General features: G+C 38.6%; 1 protein-coding gene and 1 pseudogene across 1 annotated transcript in view; both read right to left on the bottom strand.

Annotated features, from left to right (window-relative positions):
* MTMR9 (myotubularin related protein 9) overlaps positions 1 to 27965 on the bottom strand; it is an 80285-nt gene that overhangs the window by 39679 nt on the left and 12641 nt on the right. The window contains exons 2-5 of the mRNA XM_030879181.2: positions 26531 to 26639; positions 21524 to 21649; positions 3215 to 3388; positions 244 to 461 (exon numbers count right to left, since the gene is read on the bottom strand). Coding sequence (XP_030735041.1) covers positions 244 to 461; positions 3215 to 3388; positions 21524 to 21649; positions 26531 to 26639 — 627 coding nt within the window. The remainder of the gene's footprint in view (positions 1 to 243; positions 462 to 3214; positions 3389 to 21523; positions 21650 to 26530; positions 26640 to 27965) is intronic.
* LOC132597460 (large ribosomal subunit protein P1 pseudogene) lies at positions 10128 to 11169 on the bottom strand (annotated as a pseudogene).

The raw sequence follows: 27965 nt of genomic DNA, 5'->3' as shown, positions 1-27965 counted from the left end.
GAGCCATGGCTACTGAGCCTGTGCGTCCAGAGCCTGTGCTCCGCAGCGGGAGAGGCCACAACAGTGAGAGGACCGCGTATCACAGAAAAAACCAAAAAACACAAGGACAGGATATCCAGCCAATTTTTGACTCAAGTTAATATGAAGGTTCATTTGAAAACTTGTGATTTTTGAACAGCTAAGGGCTCACCCACTCTAAATATCTTCAAATAAGAGTCCAGTACTGTCTCCCAAATCTTTTACCTCTCAATGGACTTATGAATCCGCCTCCACTGGGGATAATGAGCTTCTTGTTCAAAGCCGCCTCCTTTGGCTCTAGCTTGCTGAGCTACGTTTAGAGGTCGGGTGTCAATGATGTAGCCACGCTTTCCTGCCCTGAGGGTAGCATTTATCAGCTTCTCATCTTCTTTGCACCGTCTCCCATTTGTGCCAGTGAGTGGCTGACCACTTCGCATAATAACCTACAAGGACAAAAGAGTCTAAAATTTAACAGTAGCTGCTTTTTAAAGTTTCTGAAAGCAGAAATGAATTAGCTACATTAAGAGTATCTCAAAAAACAATTCTATAAAGAGTAATGTACCACAGTGTTCATTGCAGCTCTATTTACAATAGCCAGGACATGGAAGCAACCTAAGTGTCCACTGACAGATGAATGGATAAAGAAGATGTGGCACATATATACAATGCAATATTACTCAGCCATAAAAAGAAACGAAATTGAGTTATTTGTAGTGAGGTGGATGGACCTAGAGTCTGTCATACAGAGTGAAGTAAGTCAGAAAGAGAAAAACAAATACCGTATACTAACACATATATATGGAATCTAAAGAAAATGGTCATGATGAACCTAGGTGGGGGCTTCCCTGGTGGGGCAGTGGTTGAGAATCTGCCTGCTAATGCAGGGGACACGGGTTCGAGCCCTGGTCTGGGAAGATCCCACATGCCGCGGAGCAACTAGGCCCGTGAGCCACAACTACTGAGCCTGCGCGTCTGGAGCCTGTGCTCCGCAACAAGAGAGGCTGCGATAGTGAGAGGCCCGTGCACCACGATGAAGAGTGGCCCTCACTTGCCACAACTAGAGAAAGCCCTCACACAGAAACGAAGACCCAACACAGCCCAAAATAAATAAATAAATTTATAAATAAATAAATAAATAAAGACCCCTGTTCTCTGTTTAAAAAAAAAAAGAACCTAGGGGCATGAAGGGAATAAAGACGCAGACCTACTAGAGAATGGACTTGAGGATGCAGGGAGGGGGAAGGGTAAGCTGGGACGAAGTGAGAGAGTGGCATGGACATATATACACTACTAAATGTAAAACCAATAGCTAGTGGGAAGCAGCCGCATAGCACAGGGAGATCAGCTCGGTGCTCTGTGACCACCTAGAGGGGTGGGATAAGGAGGGTGGGAGGGAGACGCAAGAGGGAGGGGATATGGGGATATAAGTTATATGTATAGCTGATTCACTTTGTTATACAGCAGAAACTAACACACCATTGTAAAGCAATTATACTCCAATAAAGATGTTTTAAAAGAATAAAAAAATTGTGTGTCACTTCGGAGATGAATTTGATCCTAAAACAAAGAAATGTTTCTATGTATTGACAACAGTTAATCATTGTAAAACAAAAACAAGACTTGCACTTTTACATGATTTTTCTTCCTACTATCTCAAAATACTTTCACATAATAAATTATAGTTCCTCTTTAAGATCAAATATTACAATTCATTTAGTCAGTGAATTAATTATCCAGCAGATCTGGGCCTGTAATTTAGATAATGATAACAGCCTACACACCAGGAAACTTTGGCTTCAACTACATAAACTTAGGGTTGGCAGGTTTTATCAAGAATTATAAAGAGAAAAGGCACCGATGGTAAAATAAAAAAAATTTATGTACTATTATTCTTGTTTCGGGAATCACTTTCAATATCTTGAAAACTACTTATTTATTCTTTATTCTCCAGTGGTCTTCTTCCAGTATTCCAGGACTTAACCACTTGACTCCAAAGACCAAAAACTACATACTTCGAAGTCTGCTTTTGAAACTTTTCTCAAGAATTCAATATCTGTTATACTGATCTATTCCCTGGCGAATGGTTTAGAATTATTTCAAGCTCGTCCCATAATACAGGGGTTCCCAACCCCCAGGCCGCAGACCGGTACCAGCCCACAGCCTGTTAGGAACCCAGGCCTCAGAGTAGGAGGTGAGTGGTAGGTGGGCGAGCGAAGCTTCATCTGCCGCTACCCATCACCTGCATTACCGCCTGAGCCACCCCCCACCCTTTCAGTGGAAAAACTGTCTTCCATGAAGAGTCCCTGGTGCCAAAAAGGTTGGGGACCAGTGCCATAATACATACTGTTATCTTAACTACCCTGAAATTTAACAAAAGGAAGGTCATCCAGAGGATGACAATGGCTAACTCTCAGACTGCACTTACCATGTAACTGGACGCAATAATATACTTTATGAGTTGTTAAAATGCTTTATGGTGAACCTAGTGAAGAGAAATACTGCTGAGCAGGCAAGATAGGTGACCTGATTTCTAGAAATCCCTTTATCCTAAATATCTACACTTGACTTACTACCAGGGGAAAAAGGAAAATGGAAGATAGCTATAACTTACCCACTCATTTACTACTGGATTCAAAATGAGAAGCAGAGTTTACTGACAAAGAGAAAATAAGAGGAGAGAAATAAACTTCGAAAATATTTAGGAAACGAACACACAGTGAGCACTTGCCTATTCAATTCCTGACTCCTGTGTTTACTTAAGTTGTGACTAATGACGTGTCACTCTTTTCCCTTCTGAAAATAAAAACGTCTGTTCAATTTACCTTTCACAGGAAAATCTGGTGAGAATCATTAAAATAAAGTATCATACCATTATTCCGGTCAGAGAAATTTATTTTTCTACCTAAGAGTGTTCATTTTAAGTATAAACTAAACATTAGCTCCCTTTGTACTGAGTCCTAAAGATACACTTCTTTGGGCTTTTCTAAGGTTAAGCAGCATCATGGAAAGAATTCAAAGTCATGTCCTGATCACAGAAAACACTCTACTCCTGATTCCCTAAAGCTTAAATAACAGAAGTCCCAGCGGGAGAGACTAATCACTTCAATGAACAGGTACACAGAAAAGGGGAACATTTCTAAGAACCTCAAACCAAGTCTTCCAGTCGATTAAGCAGTAGTATTTATTGTTCACTTACCATTCCATTTTTTTTATGATAATAGCTGAGTACTGGGAAGCGTCCTCCATGTCGAAACGTAGCTACCTTCCGAAGAGCTTCATCATCAATGGCTTTGGGTACTATGACAATTGGTGGGTAAGAGGGGCAAACAGCAAATTCCTTATTGACATAGCTTAACCTCCATTCACTGGTCTGAAAAACACAAAATACTTCAAAGCTAAGCAAGTATCTCAATGTCACAAAATAATCTGAAAACTTTTAAAGCTTAGAGATCAATTTTCATACAGTGAAGAAGCCATCTCACAGGAATTTAATAGAAGGATACCTAGCCCATACTTAAATACTTCCACAGAAAAGGAGCTCCACTCTTCAGAGCCAGCTTCCTACAGTGCTAGGTATCCCTAGTTCCTAGAAAGTTCTTCCTCCTATTGAGCAAAACTTATTGCTCTGTAACTTCCTCTATTGTTGTTTACTGTGATTTCAGTACAAGTTCCCCATTTCACATGACATCTTATGGAATATATGAAAGAGTTGTTTCTCCCTTAGTCTTCTATTCTCCAAGTTAAATATATTAAGTATATTTATGAATATCAGGGCCAACATCATCTCATTCCTTCTTGTCTTGGTACCATTTACTTTGTTAATGGTACTCTTAAAGTACAGCAACAGGAAGACTAAAACTCCAGATGATGCTTAACCAGAACAGAACACTGCTAATACTTACATCAAACCCCTTGCTCATTTCTGTTATTTAAAAAAGGAGAAAAATGAGGAAAGACTGTTAACATCTCTCTTAAAGCAATAACAACTTAATACTAAGAAAGATTATGCTTAGAAGTCAATGAAATAATTTCAAACTCAGTATGCTAAGAACCAAAAGTACACAACATAAAACTATCAAATGACAACTTATTTCTAATATCAAAAATGAAAATCACTTAAAGACTGTAAAAAGCTTTGCACTGCAAAAAACAAACAAAATTATGTGTATGTAAATTTCAATATGTTCCTATAAATCAGAGTTGCCCTAACATGCTGGCCATGGCTCGTAGTATCATGAGGATAAACCAAAGCATGTCTGATAAATGTATTTTAAAAAAAAAATCCTTTTACAAGATACAATATTTTTTAATTAAATTTTTTCACTGTTCAGTTATTCACATTACTAATTTAAAAGACAGTTTCTAAAAAATTATTTTTTAAAAAGGAAGTTACCTGTTTCCTGCTCACACATCATCTAATTCCCTTTCCCCAGAAGTAACCATTTTCAACTCTTTCAGCTGTTTTTTGTTTTTTTTTAATTTTTGGCTATTTTTCACAATTAGGTATTACTTACTGATTTCCTACTCCAGAGAATGCTATGATTCTTCATTGACCTGCAATGCCACTTCTGTCAAATATTAACTTTCCACACGTTGGTCTCTCTATTCTGTCGCACTTGTCTAGCTGCAGCAAGTCCATCCACGGCTTTTAGAATAAACTTTGTATTTAGTAGGCTAAGTCTCCTAGAATCCTCTTCCCTCCTTCTTGCTCTTCAAGAGAACCTTGGTTCCCCTTGATCCTTTGCTCTTTCATGTAACTTTTATCAAATTCCACTTAAAAACCCACTGGTGTTTTAATAAGATAGCACTGACTTTATAGATTGATTTGGAGACATCTTTATAATATTTAATATCCTTGTCTATGAGCATAGTGTCCCTCTACTTTTCAAAGCTTTCTTAATTTTTCAATAAAGTTTTAAAATTCTCTCAATAAACATCTTTCATATCTTTTCTTAGATATACTCCTAGGAACATTATATTTTTACAGCATTTTAGTTGTATGTCTTCAAAATTATGTTTGGTGTAGAGAAATGCCTACAATTTCAAGATTCTTTCAGTTTCCTATGTAGAGAAGCATATAATCAACAACTAAGAGCAGGGACTTCCCTGGTGGTCCAATGGTTAAGATTTTGCGCTCCCAATGCAGGGGGGCAGGTTTAACCCCTGATCAGGGAATTAAGATCCCACGTACTGCATGGCCAAAAAAACCCAACTAATAGCAATTTTGCTTCTTTCATTTCAATCCTAATACCTTTTATTTTTCCTTCTTGTCTTCCTGAGTCAGCTATGAGTAGCAATGGCAGGCATCTTTGTCAAATGAAAGATTTGCTTTTTGTATATTTTTGTTTTTGTAGCTACCCTGTATCAGATTAAATAAATTCCTTTCAAATCCAACTCTGCTAAGAGCTTTTATCATAAGTAGATGTTTAATTTTACCAAATTGTTTTTTTCTCTTCTAATTTTGTTTCACCATGTATGTAATTTGTCTTTTCTCTTTGGTTAATTTTGTGATATTCTCTTTGCCTTACTGTTCAATAGCTGAACTCAATACATCTAAGTAAAAATTTCCTTTTGGTTATCCTACATGGTGTTTGCTGGGATACCCTTGTGCATCTTTGCAGTCCATACTTTCCCCTCCACAACCAATACTAGGAAATCACTAATCTGCTTTCGGTCACTTTTAGTGTCTTGTCTAAGAAATCTTTGCCTAATCTATGGTCATAAATATTTTCTCCTGTGTTTTCTTCAAGAAATTGTATACCTTTAGCTCTTATGTTTTGGTCTATAATATATTTTGAGTTAATTTTTGTGGATGGAAGTAAAGGTCTAGATCTATCTTTTATCAGTCCAGTTGTTCCAATGCCATTAGTTGAAAAAAACTCTCCTTTACCTATAAAATTGTCTAGGCACCTTTGGCAAAAACTGACCACAAATGGGAGAGTTTATCTCTAGACCCTCTATCTTGTTCCATGGATTTATATATCTATCCTTAAGCCAATATACCACATTCTCTTGATTACTGTAACCTGATAGTAAAATTTCAAATCAAGTAATGTAAATAATTTAGCTATTTTTTTTCAAAGTTGTTTTGGCTATTCTAGTAACTCTGCAGTTCCATATAAATTTCAGGATAATCTTGGCAATTTCTACAAAGACATCTATTGGAATTTTGATAGGAGTTGCACTGAATCAATAAATCAATTTGGAGAGAATTAGCATCTTAATGAGAGGTCAGCAAACTATAGTCCACAAGCCAAATCCAGGCCCCTGCTTGTTTTTGTAAATGCAGGCATACCTCAGAGACATTGCAGGTTTGGTTCCAGACCACTGCAATTAAGTGAATATTGCAACAAAGCGAGTCACAAATTTTTTGCTTTCCCAATGCATGTAAGTTATGTTTACACTATACTGTAGTCTATTAAGTGCGCAACATCAATATGTCTTAAAAAAATAAAATGTACATACCTTAGTTTTAAAATATTTTGTTGCTAAAAAATGCTAACCATCATCTGAGCCTTTAGCAAGTCATAATCTTTCTGCTGGTGGAGGATTTGAAATATTTTCAGAATTACCAAAATGCAACAGAGACATGAAGTAAGCAAATGCTGTTGGAAAAGTGGCACTGAAAGACTTGCTTGACATAGGATTGCCACAAACCTTCAATTTGTAAAGAACACAATATCTGAAAAGCACAATAAGATGAAAATGCAATAAAATGAGGTATGCCTGTAAGATACTACTGGAACACAGCACCACCCATTCATTGATATATTATTTATTGCTGTTTTCATGCTGTAACAGCAGAGTGGAGCAGCTGCAACAAAGATTTCATGACCCTCAAAGCCTAAAGTATTTACTATTGGGTCCTTTACATAACTCAGCCCATTACTGACTGATCTTAACCATACTGTCTTCCAATCCATGAACATGTGTTTCTCCTTTTATTTAGATGTCCTTTAACTTCTCTCAGCAATGTTTTGTGTTTTCTTTTGTGTTTTGTATAGATCCTGCCCTTTTGTTAAATGTATTACTAAGTACTTTATTCATTTTAAGATTGCTTATTGCCAGTTAGATTTTGTACACTTGTACCGAGCAACCTTGCTAAACTTATTAGTTCTAGTTATTTTGTTCATTTCTGCTCTTATTTTTATCATTTCATTCTTTCAAGTTACTTTGCTCATTTTTTTCCCAGTTTCTTAAGTTGGAGCTTAAGTCGGTGATTTTAGACCTTTCTTCTTGTTTTATATTAGCACTTTAACATTATAAGTTTCTCTCTAAACATTGCTTTAGCTATATTCTACAAATTTTGATATTATCATTCAGTTCAAAATATTTCCTAATTTCCTTTCTGATTTCATCTTTGAGTTACAGATTATTTACAAGCATGTTGTTTAATTTAGAAATACTCTGGGTATTCCTCGATACCTTAGTGTTAACTGATTTCTAATATAATTACTTTGTGATCAGGGATTATATACTGTATGGTTTCAATCCTTTTAGATTTATTGATATTTATTTAATAGCCCAGCGTATATTCTCTCTTAGAAAACATACCATGTGCTCTTGCATGTTGTTTATTGTGCAGAAGTTGGGAAGTAGTATTCAATGAACATCAGAGAGTGTTGTTCAGATTCTGTCTCTACTTGTTTTGTTGTTGTTTTTAGTTTAGTTGTTCTATTACTTGCTGAGAGGGCAGTTTAAACAATCTACAATCATCACAGAATTGCTTATTTCTTCATTTCCATCAATTTTGGCTATCAGGCATAAATATTTATTTTTATATATAAATCATTATGTTGTCCTGATGAATTTTATTATTATGGAATGACCCTCTTTATTTGATAATATTCTGTGTCTTGAAGTTTTTTTTTTTTAATCTGGAATTAATAAAGCTACTTCTTTTTTATACTTATTATTTTCATGGCACATTTTGCCCACCCATTTATTTTCAATCTGTCTCTTTATATTCAAAATGCATCTCTTGTACACAGCAATATTTGCATCTTGCTTTTTTCTTCTTTTTTTTGGCCACACCACGCAGCTTGAGGGATCTCAGTTCCCCAACCAGGGACCAAACCCGAGCCCTCAGCAGTGAAAGCCTTGGAATCCTAACCACTAGGCCACCAGGGAACTCCCTTGCTTTTTTCTTTAATTCATTCTGACAGTCTCTGCCTTTTAATTGGAGCATTTAGCTCACCAATATTAAATATCGATACAGCTGGATTTTAGTCTAGCATTTATTTTCTGTTTGCCCCTTCAGTTTTTATTGCTGTTTCTTCTTTCCCACTTTCTTTTGTATTATTTAAATACTTTTTAGAATTGCACTTTAATGTATTAATCTTTTAATTATACCTCTTAACATTTTTAAGAAGTGACTGCTTAAGACAATGGTTCGCAGCTAGGGGTGATTTTGCCCCAAGAGAACATCTGTCAATGACTGAAGACTACTGGGGTTGGAGGAGAAGAATGCTACTGGCATCTAGTGGCAGGCCAGGGATACTGCCAAACAATCTACAATGCACAGGACAGTTTCTCACAACAAAGAATTATCTAGCCCAAATGTCAACAGCGCCAAGTTCGAGAAATTCTGCTCTAGGGATTATAGTATATATTGTTAATTTAAATATTAGCCCACATTACGTAATATGTAAAAACCTTGAAGCTGTACTGATCTATGTCCATTCAGCCACACCACACCCAGTCATTTTTAATGACATAGTTTCCATACGTAATATGTCTACATATACTATAAACACCACAAAGGCAATGCCATAGTTTGTTTTTGTTTTTTTAATAAATTTATTTATATATTTATTTATTTTTGGCTGCATTGGGTCTTCGTTGCTGTGTGCGGGCTCCTCACTGTGGTGGCTTCTCGTTGTGGAGCACAGGCTTCTGTAGTTGTGGCACGCGGGCTCAGTAGTTGTGGCTCACAGGCTCTAGAGTGCAGGTTCAGTAGTTGTGGTGCACGGGCTTAGCTGCTCCGCGGCATGTGGGATCTTGCCGGACCAGGGCTCGAACCCGTGTCCCCTGCACTGGCAGGCAGATTCTTAAACACTGCGCCACCAGGGAAGCCCCCAATGCCATTGTTTTTGCTTTAAGTAGTCATACATATTTTAAAGACACTAAAAAGAAAAAAAATAGCTTGTTATATTTACCTAGAATTTACCATTTTCAATATTCTTCAATCATTTTGAGTATTCAGGTTTCCCTCTGGTATTATTTCCCTTCAGTCTGAAGAACTTCCTTTAACATTTCTTATAGTGAACGTCTCTTGGTGACAAATTCTTAGCTTCTTTTTATCCGAAAATGTTGTCTCACCTTCCTCCTTGAAAGATACTTTCACCAGATACAGAATTCAGGGTTGATAGGTTTTACTCCTTTCAACACTTTAAAAGTTTTGTCTTCTAGTCACCATGATTTCTGATGAATAGTCCACGGTCATTTGAATTGTCTCTGTGTATGTAATGTGTTGTTTTTATCTGGCAGCTTTCAAGATCTTCATGTTATCATGGTTCATTGACAGTCTGACTATGATGTGCCTAGCATGATTTTCTTCATACTTATCCTGTTTGGGGCTTGCTGAGTTTTTTGAATTCAGAATATTCACCAAATTTTTAGTTTCTGAACATTATTTCTTTAAATATTTTTTCTACCTATTCTGTCTATTCTCTCCTGGATCTGTAATTATATATATACTAGATATATTGATATTGTTCCACATATTCTTGAGGCTCTGTTTATTTTTCCATAATTTCTCTTCTCTCTTTATTTCTCCAAATAATTTCTATTGCTCTAATTTCAATTTTACTGTTTCTGTCCTCTGTCATTTAGCCTAGTGAATATTTTATTTCAGGTACAAATTTTTCAAAAAATGCTGAGTTCCATTTGACTCTTCTTAATGTTTTCTATTTCTCTGCTGAGGTTTCCTGTCTTTTGTCTCATTTTAAGCATAGTTTCCTTTATGGAAAGTTGGGCAGTTTAAACAGCTGCTCGAAAGATCTTGTACGATCCCGTGAACATCTGAGTCATCTTGGGGTTGGCAATTGCTGATTGTCTTTTGTTTTTTGCAAAGAGCCCAGCTTTTTGTGTTACTAAAGAAGTTTAGTTTAGTCAAAAAAATCAAAGCCCATGTCATCATCAGACTCTTCAGATTCTTCTTTCTTTGCTTCCACTTTCTTCTCCTCAGCTGGGACAGCACTGGGGGAGGGGGCAGGACCTCCTGCTGGGGCAGCACCAGCTGCTGGGGCAGGTCCACACTGGCTGGCCAAAGCATTTGCAAACAAGCCTGGCCAGAAAGGTTCAACATTTACACCTGCTGCTTTAATGAAGGCATTGATCTTATCCTCCATGACCGTCACCTCAGTAGTGCAGGATGAGGGCCAAGTAGATGCAGGCGAGCTCCGAGACGGAGGCCACGGTGTGGGTGAGTGCTAGCCAGGTGCTGCCAGGAGCGATGCTAGTCACCGGATGAAGTGAGGGCTGCACCCCAACGCGGCCTTAGCTTCCTCAGAAGGACCAAGCACCTTAGCGGCAGCTGAGGAAAGGGAGCTGATTGTCTTTTTTCTTGAGAACGGGTCATAACATCCTGGCTCAACTTTGGACTGTATCCTGGACATTGTGAATGTCCAGAAACTGAATTCTATTACACATCTTTGAAGAGTGTTATGGTTCTGTTTTACAAGGAAACAGCTTGTTCAGACTTAAACTGCAAACTCTGTAACATCTGAGGTGCACGGCAGCTCAGACCTTAGCTCTGACTGCTCCCAGTTTCTCCCATGCAATCATGGGTCAAGAGTCAGCCAGAGATTCAGGATTATATACAGAATCAAGGTTCCCCTCCTCTGGCTCTCTGGTTCCCCAAGCCCTTCCTCCCACCAGAGACAAAGTGGGCTTTTCACCAGAATGTTAGCTGTCCTATACCATCAATGCCATAATTTCACCGGCCTCAGGACAAGGCCCGCAAAATAGGAAATTCACTCTGCCATTCACTTCCTCTAAGTTTTCACTCCCCTCTAAAATATGCTGATTTCTGTTCACTTACCAGAGCCTCCAAGTAGTAGTTTTCTGTATTTTATTCATAGTTTGTCATTGTATATCTGCAGGAGGTCTTGTCAGATAGAAGCTACTCAACCATTACCTTATCATCATCGTTGTTGTATATAATTTCTGAAGTAGTAGATTGGGAGACTACTGATATACTATATATGTGTATTTCAGCAAAGTATCTGAAATAATATTTCATGATATCCTAGAATAAAAGCATGTTAAAAGGGGAGGAACTCTTAAAGATCATTTGTCCAATACTTTCATCGTGTAGACTTGGAAACTGAGTCCCAGAAAGTCAAGCAGCCAACATATCTGGGATGCAACATAAGATATCTTGATAGCTAGTTTTAGTACTCTGTCTTCTCAATACCATACATCTCTTTTGGATATAATAGAGAAGAAGGGACTGGCTAATACTATTTAGAAAGTTTTTGAGATGGTCAAAAAACCTTACTCAACGAATACTGACTGATTAAGTGATATATGTCTACGTGGCAGAGGATTCCAAAGATATATAGAAGGCCTTATTGTCCTTTTGTCCTATCCTGCATAAATGCACACATTCCTATATTCATTTGCTCAACAAATATCAACTGCTTGCCAATCATGTGCTAAGAATACAGTAGATACCCTGCGAAAATCATAATTCAAAAAGAGTCATGTACGACAATGTTCATTGTAGCTCTACTTACAATAGCCAGGACATGGAAACAACCTAAGTGTCCATCAACAGATGAATGGATAAAGAAGATGTGGCACATATATACAATGGAATATTACTCAACCATAAAAAGAAACGAAATTGAGTTATTTGTAGTGAGGTGCATGGACCTAGAGTCTGTCATACAGAGTGAAGTAAGTCAGAAACAGAAAAACAAATACTGTATGCTAACACATATATATGGAATCTAAAAAAAAAAAAATGGTTCTGAGGAACCTAGGGGCAGGAAAGGAATAAAGATGCAGACGTAGAGAATGGACTTGAGGACACAGGGAGGGGGAAGGGTAAGCTGGGACGAAGTGAGAGAGTGGCATGGACTTATATATACTACCAAATGTAAAATAGATAGCTAGTGGGAAGCAGCTGCATAGCACAGGGAGATCAGCTCAGTGCTTTGTGACCACCTAGAGGGGTGGGATAGGGAGGGTGGGAGGGAGATGCAAGAGGGAGGAGGTATGGAGATATACGTATATGTACAGTTGATTCACTTTGTTATAAAGCAGAAACTAACACACCATTGTAAAGCAATTATACTCCAATAAAGATGTTAAAAAAAAAGAATACAGTAGAGAATAAGAATGACATGTATGTTTCCCACCATCTTAAAGTTTATATTCTAGCAGCTTGTATCCTAGACCAGAAGAGAGACAATAAACAAACAACGAATAAGAAGCTTTCACATTAGTGACCCCCTCCTTGAAGCTCGCTCTTCCCTTGGCTTTTTCCTCCACTCATCCCTTACATGGTTCATCCTTGGCCCCCTACTTACTTTAGATGCTTTCCCTCAGCAATATCAACTTCTCCCCATGGTTCCCACAAGGTATACATTGATTATGCTCAATATTTCATTTTTAACACAGATCTCTCAAATAAGCTCTAAACTATCTCTTGTACATATTCAATGACATGTACCACACAGGCCCTTTGAATTTGCCATCCCCACAACTGAACTCAGCTCATTCCCTGTCAAACATATTTCTCTTTCTGTCTTTCCCATTTCAATGGTAAAACCTAGATGCCACTGCCTGTTTTACCTCTCACATCCAGGGAGTGACTCACCAACTCCTTTTAATTCCACTTCCTGAATCCTTCTGCACTGTAATCACTCTGCTACTGATCCAACCATCTACTTTATGTTATTACAGTATCCGATTAAGCAGTTTCTCAGCATTTTGCAACAGAACTGACTTTCTATAACACAGATCTAATAATTTCATTTCCCCTGTGTCTTGTGGAAATTTTGTCAGCACTTATTTTATTGTATTCAATTACTTAGATAATTATTAGACTTTGAACAATTAAAAGGAAGGGACCATGCTTTGCTTATCTAAAATTTCCATAATCTAGCAATAGTAAGCAAATACCTCAAATCAAGGCATTAAAAATGTTCTCATTAAATTTGTGGATTACAAAATTTGCAGGAATTTAAAACAGAAATTCAAATATACAAATTGCTTAACTAAGTAGCTAACCCCAAAAGGAAATGCCTATGAGAAAAAAATGTTGAATATAAGAATGAATGAATGGACAAACAAACAAAAAGGCAAGGAGGATCCCTTAACAACACATGTATAAGGATGAAGGAATTTTAGTTTATTTCATTAGTAATTTAATTCTGAAAAAGGCCAATGCAACTTTAGGGTACAGTAAAGTATCAGTAATAGTTCCAATCTACGCTAAATGTTACGGGTACCATGTTTTAAGAGAATCAATGACAAACTGAAGGCCTTGCTGAGGAAAGCAGCCAGGACAGGGTGGGGCCCTGAGTTCAGCACTATGAGAAAAGGCTGAAATAAATACTGATATTTAATCTGTAGAAGAGGAAACTTAATGGGGACATAAAAGTTCTTAATTTGAAGAACAATTCATAGTAGAGGAATAAGACAACCTGAAAAACACAACACAACATCAGAAACATGGGGTCTAAGTACAGGGGAACTTCAGCTTGGTATTAGGACTGTTCCCATCTGGGACATTACCGTATGATTTTGCAAATTCTCTTGCACTAGAGATTTCAAGCAGAAGCTGGACAACCACATCGTGGATGTGTTAGCACAGAGGATTTCTGCACAGAATAGGAGACTGATTTGAACGTTGGCTTGTTGAATGTAGACTTAGACTGGTTCACTTATGGCACCTAACTACAAGATAAATCATGAGCAAGTCATTTATACAGACGTTTCTGGATAATCAAGAAAATCATCCAGACATCTCCCTTCCAGATCAAATTCTGACTGCCATTTTCCACCTAGGAAGTAACTAAGGATTCCTCTAAGGTAGCTGTTAGCTAGTAGTTAATGGATACAAAAGAAAAGCATCATGCATTTGAGAATGCTTACTATGCAGTTTTTAATGTTATAAAGACCTTGAATATAAATGTAAATACAGGTAGATATCCACAAACTATATAAAAATGCTCCAAAGAGGCGGGGCAGCGTGAATTGGCAAATGAATCAAGGGAACTGCAAGGAATTCAGTATAGCTGGGGTAGGAAGCTAGAGAGCCGTGTGGATGAAAGGCTCTTGGTGCTGCAGCCAGGAGTCAGTGCTGTGCCTCTGAGGTGGGAGAGCCAACTTCAGGACACTGGTCCACAAGAGACCTCCCAGCTCCACATAATATCCAACAGTGAAAATCTCCCAGAGATCTCCATCTCAACACCAACACCCAGCTTCACTCAACCTTAACAAACTACAGTGCTGGACACCCTATGCCAAACAACTAGCAAGACAGGAACACAACCCCACCCATTAGCAGAGAGGCTGCCTAAAATAATAATAAGTCCACAGACACCCCAAAACACACCACCAGATGTGGACCTGCCCACCAGAAAGACAAGATCCAGCCTCATCCACCAGAACACAGGCACTAGTCCCCTCCACCAGGAAGCCTACACAATCCACTGAACCAACCTCAGCCACTGGGGACAGACACCAAAAACAACGGGAACCACGAACCTGCAGGCTGCAAAAAGGAGACCGCAAACACAGTAAGATAAACAAAATGAGAAGACAGAAAACACACCGCAGATGAAGGAGCAAGGAAAAAACCCACCACACCTAACAAATGAAGAGGAAATAGGCAGTCTACCTGAAAAAGAATTCAGAATAATGATAGTAAAGAGGATCTAAAATCTTGGAAACAGAATAGAGAAAATGCAAGAAACATTTAACAAGGACCTAGAAGAACTAAAGATGAAACAAGCAACGATGAACAACACAATAAAATAAATTAAAAATACTCTAGACGGGATCAATAGCAGAATAACTGAGGCAGAAGAACGGAGAAGTGACCTGGAAGATAAAATACTGCAAATAACTACTGCAGAGCAGAATAAAGAGAAAAGAATGAAAAGAACTGAGGACAGTCTCAGAGACCTCTGAGACAACATTAAACGCACCAACATTCCAATTATAGGGGTTCCAGAAGAAGAAGAGAAAAAGAAAGGGACTGAGAAAATATTTAAAGAGGTTATAGTTGAAAACTTTCCTAATATGGGAAAGGAAATAGTTAATCAAGTCCAGGAAGCACAGAGAGTCCCATACAGGATAAATCCAAGGAGAAACACGCCAAGACACATACTAATCAAACTATCAAAAATTAAACACAAACAAAACATATTAAAAGCAGCAAGGGAAAAACAACAAATAACACACAAGGGAATCCCCATAAGGTTAACAGCTGATCTTTCAGCAGAAACTCTGCAAGCCAGAAGGGACTGGCAGGACATATTTAAAGTGATGAAGGAGAAAAACCTACAACAAAGATTACTCTACCCAGCAAGGATCTCATTCAGATTTAATGGAGAAATTAAAACCTTTACAGACAAGCAAAAGCTGAGAGAGTTCAGCACCACCAAACCACCTTTACAACAAATGCTAAAGGATCTTCTCTAGGCAAGAAACACAAGAGAAGGAAAAGACCTATAATAACAAGCCCAAAACAATTAAGAAAATGGGAATAGGAACATACATATCGATAAATACCTTAAATGTATATGGATTAAATGCTCCCACCAAAAGACACAGACTGGCTGAATGGATACAAAAACAAGACCCATATATATGCTGTCTACAAGAGACCCACTTCAGAGCTAGAGACACATACAGACTGAAAATGAGGGGATGGAAAAAGATATTCCATGCAAATGGAAACCAAAAGAAAGCTGGAGTAGCAATTCTCATATCAGAGAAAATAGACTTTAAAATAAACACTATTACAAGAGACAAAGAAGGACACTACATAATGATCAAGGGATCGATCCAAGAAGAAGATACAACAACTGTAAATATTTATGCACCCAACATAGGAGAACCTCAATACATAAGGCAAATACTAACAGCCATAAAAGGGGAAATCGACAGTAACACATTCATAGTAGGGGGCTTTAACACCCCACTTGCACAAATGGACAGATCATCCAAAATGAAAATAAATAAGGGAACACAAGCTTTAAATGATACATTAAACAAGATGGACTTTATTGATATTTATAGGACATTCCATCCAAAAACAACAGAATACACATTTTTCTCAAGTGCTCATGGAACATTCTCCAGGATAGATCATATCTTGGGTCACCAATCAAGCCTTGGTAAATTTAAGAAAATTGAAATTGTATCAAGTATCTTTTCCGACCATAACACTATGAGACTAGATATCAATTACAGGAAAAGATCTGTTAAAAATACAAACACATGGAGGCTAAACAATACACAACTTAATAACAAAGTGATCACTGAGGAAATCAAAGAGGAAATCAAAAAATACCTAGAAACAAATGACAATGGAGACACAACGACCCAAAACCTATGGGATGCAGCAAAAGCAGTTCTAAGAGGGAAGTTTATAGCAATACAATCCTACCTTAAGAAACAGGAAACATCTTGAATAAACAAGCTAACCTTGCACCTAAAGCAATTAGAGAAAGAAGAACCAAACAACTCCAAAGTTAGCAAAAGGAAAGAAATCATAAAGATCGGATCAGAAATCAATGAAAAAGAAATGAAGGAAACGATAGCAAAGATCAATAAAACTAAAAGCTGGTTCTTTGAGAAGATAAACAAAATTGATAATCCATTAGCCAGACTCATCAAGATAAAAAGGGAGGGGCTTCCCTGGTGGCGCAGTCATTGAGAGTCTGCTTGCCGATGCGGGGGAAGCGGGTTCGTGCCCTGGTCCGGGAGGATCCCACATGCCGCGGAGCGGCTGGGCCCGTGAGCCATGGCCGCTGGGCCTGCGCATCCAGAGCCGTTGCTCTGCAATGGGAGAGGCCACAATGGTGAGAGGCCCGCATACCGCAAAAAAAAAAGGAAAAAGGGAGAAGACTCAAATCAATAGAATTAGAAATGAAAAAGGAGAAGTAACAACTGACACTGCAGAAATACAAAAGATCATGAGAGATTACAAGCAATTCTATGCCAATAAAATGGACAACCTGGAAGAAATGGACAAATTCTTAGAAATGCACAACCTGCCAAGAATGAATTGGGAAAAAATAGAAAATATGAAGAGACCAATCACAAGCACTGAAATGGAAACTGTGATTAAAAATCTTCCAACAAGCAAAAGCCTAGGACCAGATGGCTTCACAGGCGAATTCTATCAAACATTTAGAGAAGAGCTAACACCTATCCTTCTCAAACTCTTCCAAAATATAGCAGAGGGAGGAACACTTCCTAACTCATTCCACAAGGCAACCATCACCCTGATACCAAACCCAGACAAGGATGTCACAAAAAAAAGAAAACTACAGGCTAATATCACTGATGAACATAGATGCAAAAATCCTCAACAAAATACTAGCAAACAGAATCCAACAGCACATTAAAAGGATCATACACCATGATCAAGTGGGATTTATTCCAGGAATGCAAGGATTCTTCAATATGTGCAAATCGATCAACGTGATACACCATATTAACAAATTGAAGGAGAAAAACCATATGATCATCTCAATAGATGCAGAGAAAGCTTTCGACAAATTTAAAAACCCATTTATGATAAAAACCTTGCAGAAAGTAGGCATAGAGGGAACTGTCCTCAACATAATGAAGGTTATATATGACAAACCCACAGCCAGCATCATCCTCAATGGAGAAAAACTGAAAGCATTTCCACTAAGATCAGGAACAAGACAAGGTTGCCCACTCTAACCACTCTTTTTTTTTTTAAAGAAGATGTTGGGGGTAGGAGTTTATTAATTAATTTATTTTTGCTGTGTTGGGTCTTCGTTTCTGTGCGAGGGCTTTCTCTAGTTGTGGCAAGCGGGGGCCACTCTTCATCATGGTGCACGGGCCTCTCACTATCGCGGCCACTCTTGTTGCGGAGCACAGGCTCCAGATGCACAGGCTCAGTAGTTGCAGCTCACGAGCCTAGTTGCTCTGCGGCATGTGGGATCCTGCAAGACCAGGGCTCGAACCTGTGTCTCCTGCATTAGCAGGCAGATTCTCAACCACTGCACCACCAGGGAAGCTCTTCACCACTCTTATTCAACATAGTTTTGGAAGTTTTAGCCACAGCAATCAGAGAAGAAAAGGAAATAAAAGGAATCCAAATCGGAAAAGAAGAAGTAAAGCTGTCACTGTTTGCAGATGACATGATACTATACATAGAGAATCCTAAAGATGCGACCAGAAAACTACTAGAGCTAATCAATGAATCTGGTAAAGTAGCAGGATACAAAATTAATGCACAGAAATCTCTGGCATTCCTATACACTAATGATGAAAAATCTGAAAGTGAAATCAAGAAAACACTCCCATTTACCATTGCAACAAAAAGAATAAAATATCTACGAATAAACCTGCCTAAGGAGACAAAAGACCTGTATGCAGATTATAAGACACTGATGAAAGAAATTAAAGATGATACAAATAGATGGAGAGATATACCATGTTCTTGGATTGGAAGAATCAACATTGTGAAAAGGACTCTACTACCCAAAGCAATCTACAGATTCAATGCAATCCCTAGCAAACTACCACTGGCATTTTTCACAGAACTAGAACAAAAACTTTCACAATTTGTATGGAAACACAAAAGACCCCGAATAGCCAAAGCAATCTTGAGAACGAAAAATGGAGCTAGAGGAATCAGGCTCCTTGACTTCAGGCTATACTACAAAGCTACAGTAATCAAGACAGTATGGTACTGGCACAAAAACAGAAAGATAGATCAATGGAACAGGATAGAAAGCCCAGAGATAAACCCATGCACATATGGTCACCTTACCTTTGATAAAGGAGGCAGGAATGTACAGTGGAGAAAGGACAGCCTCTTCAATAAGTGGTGCTGGGGAAACTGAACAGGTACATGTAAAAGTATGAGATTAGATCACTCCCTAACACCATACACAAAAATAAGCTCAAAATGGATTAAAGACCTAAATGTAAGGCCAGAAACTATCAAACTCTTAGAGGAAAACATAGGCAGAACACTCCAAGACATAAATCACAGCAAGATCCTTTTTGACCCACCTCCTAGAGAAATGGAAATAAAAACAAAAATAAACAAATGGGACCTAATGAAACTTCAAAGCTTTTGCACAACAAAGGAAACCATAAACAAGAACAAAGACAACCCTCAGAATTGGAGAAAATATTTGCAAATGAAGCAACTGACAAAGGATTAATCTCCAAAATTTATAAGCATCTCATGCAGCTCAATAACAAAAAAACAAACAACCCAATCCAATAATGCGCAGAAGACCGAAACAGACATTTCTCCAAAGAAGATATACAGACTGCCAACAAACACATGAAACAATGCTCAACTTCATTAATCATTAGAGAAATGCAAATCAAAAGTACAATGAGATATCATCTCACACCAGTCATAATGGCCATCATCAAAAAATCTAGAAATAATAAATGCTGGAGAGGGTGTGGAGAAAAGGGAAGCCTCTTGCACTGCTGGTGGTAATGTGAATTGGTACAGCCACTATGGAGAACAGTATGGAGGTTTCTTAAAAAACTACAAGTAGAACTACCATATGACCCAGCAATCCCACTACTGGGCATATACCCTGAGAGAACCATAATTGAAAAAGAGTCATGTACCAAAATGTTCACTGCAGCTCTATTTACAATAGCCCGGAGTGGAAACAACCTAAGTGTCCATCATCAGATGAATGGATAAAGAAGATGTGGCACATATATACAATGGAATATTACTCAGCCATAAATAGAAACGACTTTGAGCTATTTGTAAAGAGGTGGAGGGACCTAGAGTCTGTCATACAGAGTGAAGTAAGTCAGAAAGAGAAAGACAAATACGATATGCTAATACATATATATGGAATTTAAGGAAAAAAATGTCATGAAGAACCTAGGGGTAAGACAGCAATAAAGACACAGACCTACTAGAGAGTGGACTTGAGGATATGGGGAGGGGGAAGGGTAAGATGGGACTAAGTGAGAGAGTGGCATGGACATATATACACTACCAAACGTAAAATAGATAGCTAGTGTGAAGCAGCCGCAGAGCACAGGGAGATCAGCTCGGTGCTTTGTGACCACCTGGATGGGTAGGATAGGGAGGGTGGGAGGAAGGGAGACGCAAGAGGGAAGAGATATGGGAACATATGTATATGTATAACTGATTCACTTTGTTATAAAGCAGAAACTAACACACCATTGTAAAGCAATTATACTCCAATAAAGATGTGAAAAAAAAAATGGTCCATACACAAGAATGTAAAATTCCCCTTCCTTTCTCACTTTGCTGCTATGGACATCTTTGTTCTTTAAACTACATGGCACCCTGGTCCCTACTTCTTGATCCTCCTAGGACCCATTTACAGAGGTATGCTGGAAAAAGAAAAGTAGTAAAAAAAAAAAAACAAAAAAAAAAAACACTTTTTTTTTTAAGACCAACAGCCTCTATTTATTGGTCAATTGCAGCTTCTTTCCTAATGAGATACAGCCCATTCCTTTTTTTGGGTATTTGTACATTTCAGCCAGTTAAGGGAGAAGGGGAAGGAACACTCAATGACAGACACAGATGTGTCTTTTTTGGTGAAAGCAAAAAACCTTTATAAACAACATCCCACTCCTAAGTAAAAGTGGGATAGAAAAACCTTGATTGTTTTTAATCTGGCATTTATGTATATCTTCTCATTCCATATGTACAGGTTATTTGGGTACTATTACCGTCCACTGGCAGAATACTTAACAGTAAAAACAAGTATCAGGATGGAAAAAGTATTAACAAAAGCTAAGAAAAAAATGGCTTCAGGAGGGTGGGCAGCAGTAGAAGCAGAAAGTGTGCAGGAAGGTCCTGCCAATCTTCCAATCTTCCAGAAAGAGCAGTGGATCTAGTACACTGGATCCACTGCTGGATCCAAATTATAAAATCACAAAAATCATCCCACAAAAACAAATTGATACATGGTTCTCTAGTGCTCTCCTAGATACACAGTGGGTTCAACAGACTTTTGGGAGATGGCTCAGAACCTAATTACTGTATATAAAGCTGTTTTCAGGACTATCTTTATGAAGATCTTAATGTTTTATCAGTAAATCCACTAGAAGAAAAATTACTTAAGCTGCAGCACTGGGAACAAATTATGCAAATCTCTGAACGGCAAAGGCTGCAGCACTAATAGCTAATAGATACTTCTTTTAGGCATGGATAAGTCAACTGCACCTTATTACTCGTCAAAAGGAAGTGATCATTTTCACAAGTAAAGTGCTGGGTTATTTCTCATTACCCATAGTTCTCTCAAAAGTTACTCACAGCTGAAGAGTAGAGTTCAAACTCTTGCTCAGGAAGGAAAGAATGCCAGCCATCTTCTATCACTTCAAACATGGGCCGGTAAAAGAAAGGGTACATCAGAGTGATGGAGTCCAGAGTAGACAATGCCTAGGGGAAAAAAGAAATAAAAAAGAAAATTGGAACATATCACAATTTTAAACACTTTCTAATTGCCAAATTGGTATTAAATACGGCCTAATAATGATGGACACCCAATATATTTCTCTAACATGGTATTTATCACTAGATACAATTATACCTTACTGAGGCTAATTACCATGCTTTCAGCCTCTAAGTTTCTGGCACATAACATACACTCAATTAGCATTTGCTGAATGAACAAAAGAACAAAACAACGTGCACACCTACTCAGGAGAAAAATGAAAAAACTGCTTCTTGAGACCATTTAATAAGCCCTAATAAAAAGGTCCAAATACTTCTGGGGATCAGAGAATAGGTTTTGGTTAGTCAGTAAGGCCTTGGCTCAAAATCCAGTTATTAACTATACAGAAACATATGTAAATTATTTAAAATCAGTGTGTGTAAGCAATTGTAAAAAAGCTTAGTAGCCAAAGAGTCAGAAGGGAGTCAGACTGCTGGACTCAAATTCCAGATGCCGATGCAAGAGTGTTTAAGTAATGTAACCACTCTATGCCTCACTTTCCTTAGCTGTAAAGTAGAGGAAGTAACCTCATAGGACTACCTCTTAGGGCTGTTGGGAGCATTAAGAGAGAAAATGTATGTAACAGGGCTAGAACAGTACCTGGCACATAATAAACTCTAAAATAATTTTAGCTGTTACATGTTCCACATCGCCTCCATCGATGTGAAATTTCCTCCCTTCCTAGAGTGATATGGTCAGGTATTCTCATACCTTTATGCTACACTGACCCAAAACCGGGGCAATAACTCTGTGGTCCCAAAATAAGCCTATTGCCATCTGAAGCACTTGAATTCTGGTGACAACACCAGGGAAACCTGACTAGATGGAGGAACTGAGAAACAGAACATCACCTGGCAGTTTCATCCTTCTGACAGGGGAGTTTTAGAAAGCATTTCTGTGAGCGGGGGAAAAAAAGCAGCAAAATCAATTAGCATAATTCAAACTGCAGTAATTTTGGAGACACTCAGCTGGAGGCGGAGAAGAGGGCCCAACATCACGCTAACATCCCCAAGCTCTCAGAATAAAGCTACCTCCTTTTAGGTCAGTAGAACCTTTATTTTATTTTATTTTTAAATTTTATTATTTTATTATTTAAAAGATATTCTTCGCAATATTAAAAAATTTTTTTCAGCTTTACTGTGGTATCAATTGACAGCTTTATTAAACTGTAAGATATTTCAAATGTACAAAGTGATGATTTGATACACATGCACATCGCAAAAGGGTTTTTCCCCCATCGAGTTAATTAACACATCCATAACCTCACATATTTACCTTCTGTTGTTGTTTATGAAAACATTTAAGTTCTACTCTCTTAGCAAACTTCAATTACATAATACAGTGTTATCAACTATAGTCCATGTTACACACTAGATTCTCAAACCTTATCTCATAAACATCTGTAACTTTTACCAACCTCTCCCTATTTCACCCACCTCCAGCCCCTGGAAGCCACTTTTCTACTCCCTGTTTCTATGTTTGCTTTTTTTTATTTTTTAGATTCCACATACAAGTGATACCATGAATTACTTGTCTTTCTCTGTCTGGCTTATTTCACTTAACACAACGCCCTTCAGTTTCATCCATGTTCTTGCAAATGGCAGGACTGCTTTCTTTTTTTTTTTGCGGTACGCGGGCCTCTCTGTTGTGGCCTCTCCCATTGCGGAGCACAGGCTCCGGACGCGCAGGCTCAGCGGCCATGGCTCACGGGCCCAGCCGCTCCACGGCATGTGGGATCTCCCTGGACCGGGGCACGAACCCGCGTCCCCTGCATCAGTAGGCGGACTCTCAACCACTGCACCACCAGGGAAGCCCAGGACTGCTTTCTTTTTTAAGGCTGAATAATATTCCTGTGTGTGTGTGTGTGTGTGTGTGTGTGTGTGTGATTTTCCCTATTCATTCATCCATCAACACACTTAGGTTGTTTCTATACCTTGGCTATTATGAATAATGCTGCAGTGAACATGGGAGTACAGATATTTCTTTAAGACAATGATTTTGTGTTTCCTTCGGATATATACCGAGAGTGGGATTGCTGGATCATATGGTAGTTCTATTTTTAATTCCTTGAGGAACCTCCATACTGTATTCCATAGTGATCGGTACAACCATTATTTTATTTTATTTTATTTTGCTGTACGCGGGCCTCTCACCACTGAGGCCTCTCCCGCCGCGGAGCACAGGCTCCGGACACGCAGACCCAGTGGCCATGGTTCACGGGCCCAGCCGCTCCGCGGCACGTGGGCTCCTCCCGGACCGGGGCGCGAACCCATATCCCCTGCATCGGCAGGTGGACTCTCAACCACTGCGCCACCAGGGAAGCCCACAACCATTATTTTAAATGCATGTCAGCAACCATTCTGGCAGGCAATAAGCACTCAGGCTCAGACTTGTCGTGACTACATTTCATTTCACTAGAGACAGAACTTTTCCTTTAAACACATTAATGCTCAAAGAACTGAAGTCATTTCAACCCTAAAAGGCCACTGAAACTATATAGAAAATAAGATTCATCTGACTTCCTGCTATAATTTAGAAAACCAAGCACTTGCCAGTTATTCTTCCAATGGGATTCTATTTATGGCAACATAATATATTTGGGTATATGGATTTTGGTAACAAAGAATAGTTCAACCGTGCTTTATAGGAAATGCACTGGTCTTCCCTGGTGGCGCAGTGGTTGAGAATCTGCCTGCTAATGCAGGGGACACAAGTTCGAGCCCTGATCTGGGAGGATCCCACGTGCCGCGGAGCAACTAGGCCCGTGAGCCACAACTACTGAGCCTGCGCGTCCGCAGCCTGCGCGTCCGCAGCCTGCGCTCCACAACAAGAGAGGCCGCGATAGTGAGAGGCCCGCGCACCGCGATGAAGAGTGGCCCTCGCTTGCCACAACTAGAGAAAGCCCTGGCACAGAAACGAAGACCCAACACAGCAAAAATAAATTAATTAATAAACTCCTACCCCCAACATCTTCTTTAAAAAAAAAGAAAAGAAATGCACTTATTACTACCAAATTATGTCAAGATGTATGGAAGAAGGGAGGGAAATTGGATGCCAGGAAAAGGCGAGAGGCCAAGTACACCATGTGTATTTACTATGTTGTTAAAACAAGGTCAAATTACTTACTGCTGCTTTTCAGCCATAAGGCTTCTACATAATCAGTCAGTTTCTACAGAGCTTTAGGTAATATGTGTAGCTAAATAAACAACTGATTAGTGTCAGATGCCAAGAAGTTAAGTAAATGCAATCAGCAAGTGGGGTAATAGGCTTTGCCTTGTTTCTTTACCACAGGCAACTTCACTAACACCCACCATCTATCTTACAAGTTATAAACGGGATAAGAAAAAAAAAATGTGGACAGCTCAGTGAAAATCCAACCCCACAACTGCAAAAAAACACAGGCTCAACTGAAGTGGGTGAGTGGCATTCCCTGGCCCAAACAGCAGGACAGCATTTCCCTTTAACAGCCTAGAAGCCACAGTGCGTTTCTCACTCATGTCAGCAAATTCAGCCAAATCAACATGACTGTGTTATTTCCAAATGATGAATATGTAAGACAAACAGTTCAGCTCATCTTCTCATTTCCTTAAGTAAAATTTAGCAAAAGCAGAAAGAAAAATGCTACATGCCATTTTCTCAGTACCACAACAGTGGTTCCTCTGTTTCTCTATTTTTGTTTAAAAGCCAAATGAGATCCTACAGATTTAAGCCTTTCTGCCGCCTTTAACAGTTAAGCCAATAGCATTTATTTTGCATACAAAGCCCAGATCAGTCACTCAAAGACAGAAGGAAAAAAAAAATCAGTGTGTCTCTATAATTACCTAGAAAATACTGTAAACATGAAGTTAATTGCTATAATTTAGTGGCAATGATTTAAAATAAAGCAACTTAAAATCTGAGGGTATACCAAAATCGTTTAAAATGGGAAAGAAAACAGTGTGAGCTCTTCAATTTAAATATTAAATTATCCAAGTAAAATTTCTATTATTTGTAATCTGAACAGATATTCAATATCATTTCTGTAAATATAAAATACATCCTGTCTTAAGCAAACATAATTATGGAAATTCAGATTTACTAAAAACAAACAAGACTACAATCATTGTTGATAATTACTTGCTTTACAAAAGAAATAACGTTTTTAAAAAGTCTCAGCATTTATATACACACAATGGAATATTATTCAGCCTTAAAAGGGAAGGAATTCCTGTCACATGCTACAACATCCATAAACCCAGAAGAATAACCAGCATTAAAAACTGCTGTAAGTCAATAAAATCTTTTTACATTCCTATAACAATGACTCAGGGTGAGGCTCTTCCATTCAGTCTTCAATATTTGAGTCACAAACATGACTAAATATCTAAAAGAAACATATAGGGGCAGGACAGGAATAAAGACTCAGACGTAGAGAATGGACTTGAGGACACAGGGAGGGGGAAGGGTAAGCCGGGACGAAGTGAGAGAGTGGCATGGACTTATATATACTACCAAATGTAAAATAGATAGCTACTGGGAAGCAGCCGCATAGCACAGGGAGATCAGCGCATAGCACAGGGAGATCAGCTCGGGGCTTTGTGACCACCTAGAGGGGTGGGATAGGGAGGGTGGGAGGGAGACGCAAGAGGGAGGAGATATGGGATATATTTATATGTATAGCTGATTCACTTTGTTATAAAGCAGAAACTAACACACCATTGTAAAGCAATTATACTCCAATAAATAAAGATGTTAAAAAAAAAACATAAGAGCTACAGTGAAGCAGAAAATAAGGTTCCTTTTAATGATTATTTATTTTCATCACATTTTGCTTCCAAAATACTTACCTCAATGGAACTGGATATATTCAAACATTCCTCCATTCCAGGAATATCCAACTGAATAATTCGAAAATCCTTACATTTTATGATGATGGTACCCAGTGGTCCCACAAACCTATAAAAAATTATAAATTATGCTTAGGGACCTATATACTCCCAACTCAAAGTATATGATTATTTCTTTAAAAAGAGGAGGTTATAATCACCATCTACACAGGCAGACCTTCTTTTATTGCACTTCACTTTATTGAGCATTGCAGATATTGAGTTTTTTAAAGATTGAATGTTTGTGGCAACCCTGTGTCCAGCAAGTCTATCGGCACCATTTTTCCAACAGCATTTGCTCACTTCATCTCTCTGCATCACATTTTGGTAATTCTTACAATATTTCAAACTTTATTATTATTGTTGTTGTTGTTATTATATTTGTTATGGTGATCTGTGATCAATGATCTTTGATGTTACTATTTTAATTGTTTTGGGGCACCAGTAACCATGCCCATATACTACAGTGAACTTAATTGATAAATGTGTGTCCTCTGACTGCCCCACCAACTGCTGTTTCCCCATCTCTCTCTCTCTCCTCAGGCCTCCCTATTCCCTTAGACACAAAAATATTGAAATTAAGCCAATTAATTACTCTATAATGCCCTCTAAGAGCTCAAGTAAAAGGAAGAGTCACACATCTCACTTTAACATCAAAAGCTAAAAAGGATTAAGCTTAGTGAGGAAGTCGAGACAGGCCAAAAGTTACACCTCTTATGACAAATAGGTAGCAAGGTGTGAATGCAAAGGAAAAGTCCTTGAAGGAAATTAAAAGTGTTACTCCAGGGCTTCCCTGGTGGCGCAGTGGTTGAGAGCCTGCCTGCCGATGCAGGGGACACGGGTTCGTGCCCCGGTCTGGGAAGATCCCACATGCCGCGGAGCGGCTGGGCCCGTGAGCCATGGCCGCTGAGCCTGCGCGTCCAGAGCCTGTGCTCTGCAACGGGAGAGGCCACAACAGTGAGAGGCCCGCGAACCGCACGCCCCCCCCCCAAAAAAAAAAAAAGTGTTACTCCAGTGAACACATGAATGATAAGAAAGCAAAACAGCCTAATTGCCGATATGAAGAAAGTTTTAGTGGTCTGGATAGAAGATCAACCAGCCACAACATTCCCGTAAATCAAAGCCTAATCCAGAGCAAGGCCCTAACTCTAATTCTCTGAAGGCAGAGAGAGGCAAGAAACCTATGAAAGAAAAGTCTGAAGCTAGCACAAGTTGGTTCATGAGATTTAAGGAAAGAAGCCATCTCCATAACATAAAAGTAAAAGCAAAGCAGCAAGTGCTGCTGTAGAAGAAGCAGCAAGTTATCCAGGAGATCTAGCTAAGATAATTCATGAAGGCAGCTGCACTAAACAACAGATTTTCAAGGTAGACAAAGCCTTATATTGGAAGGAGATGC

This window comes from Globicephala melas, chromosome 6, assembly GCF_963455315.2.
Source record: "Globicephala melas chromosome 6, mGloMel1.2, whole genome shotgun sequence".
In the NCBI taxonomy this organism is placed as follows: Eukaryota; Metazoa; Chordata; class Mammalia; order Artiodactyla; family Delphinidae; genus Globicephala; species Globicephala melas.
The sequence above is the reverse complement of the archived record's forward strand: the minus strand, read 5'-3'. Positions and strand labels throughout refer to the sequence as shown.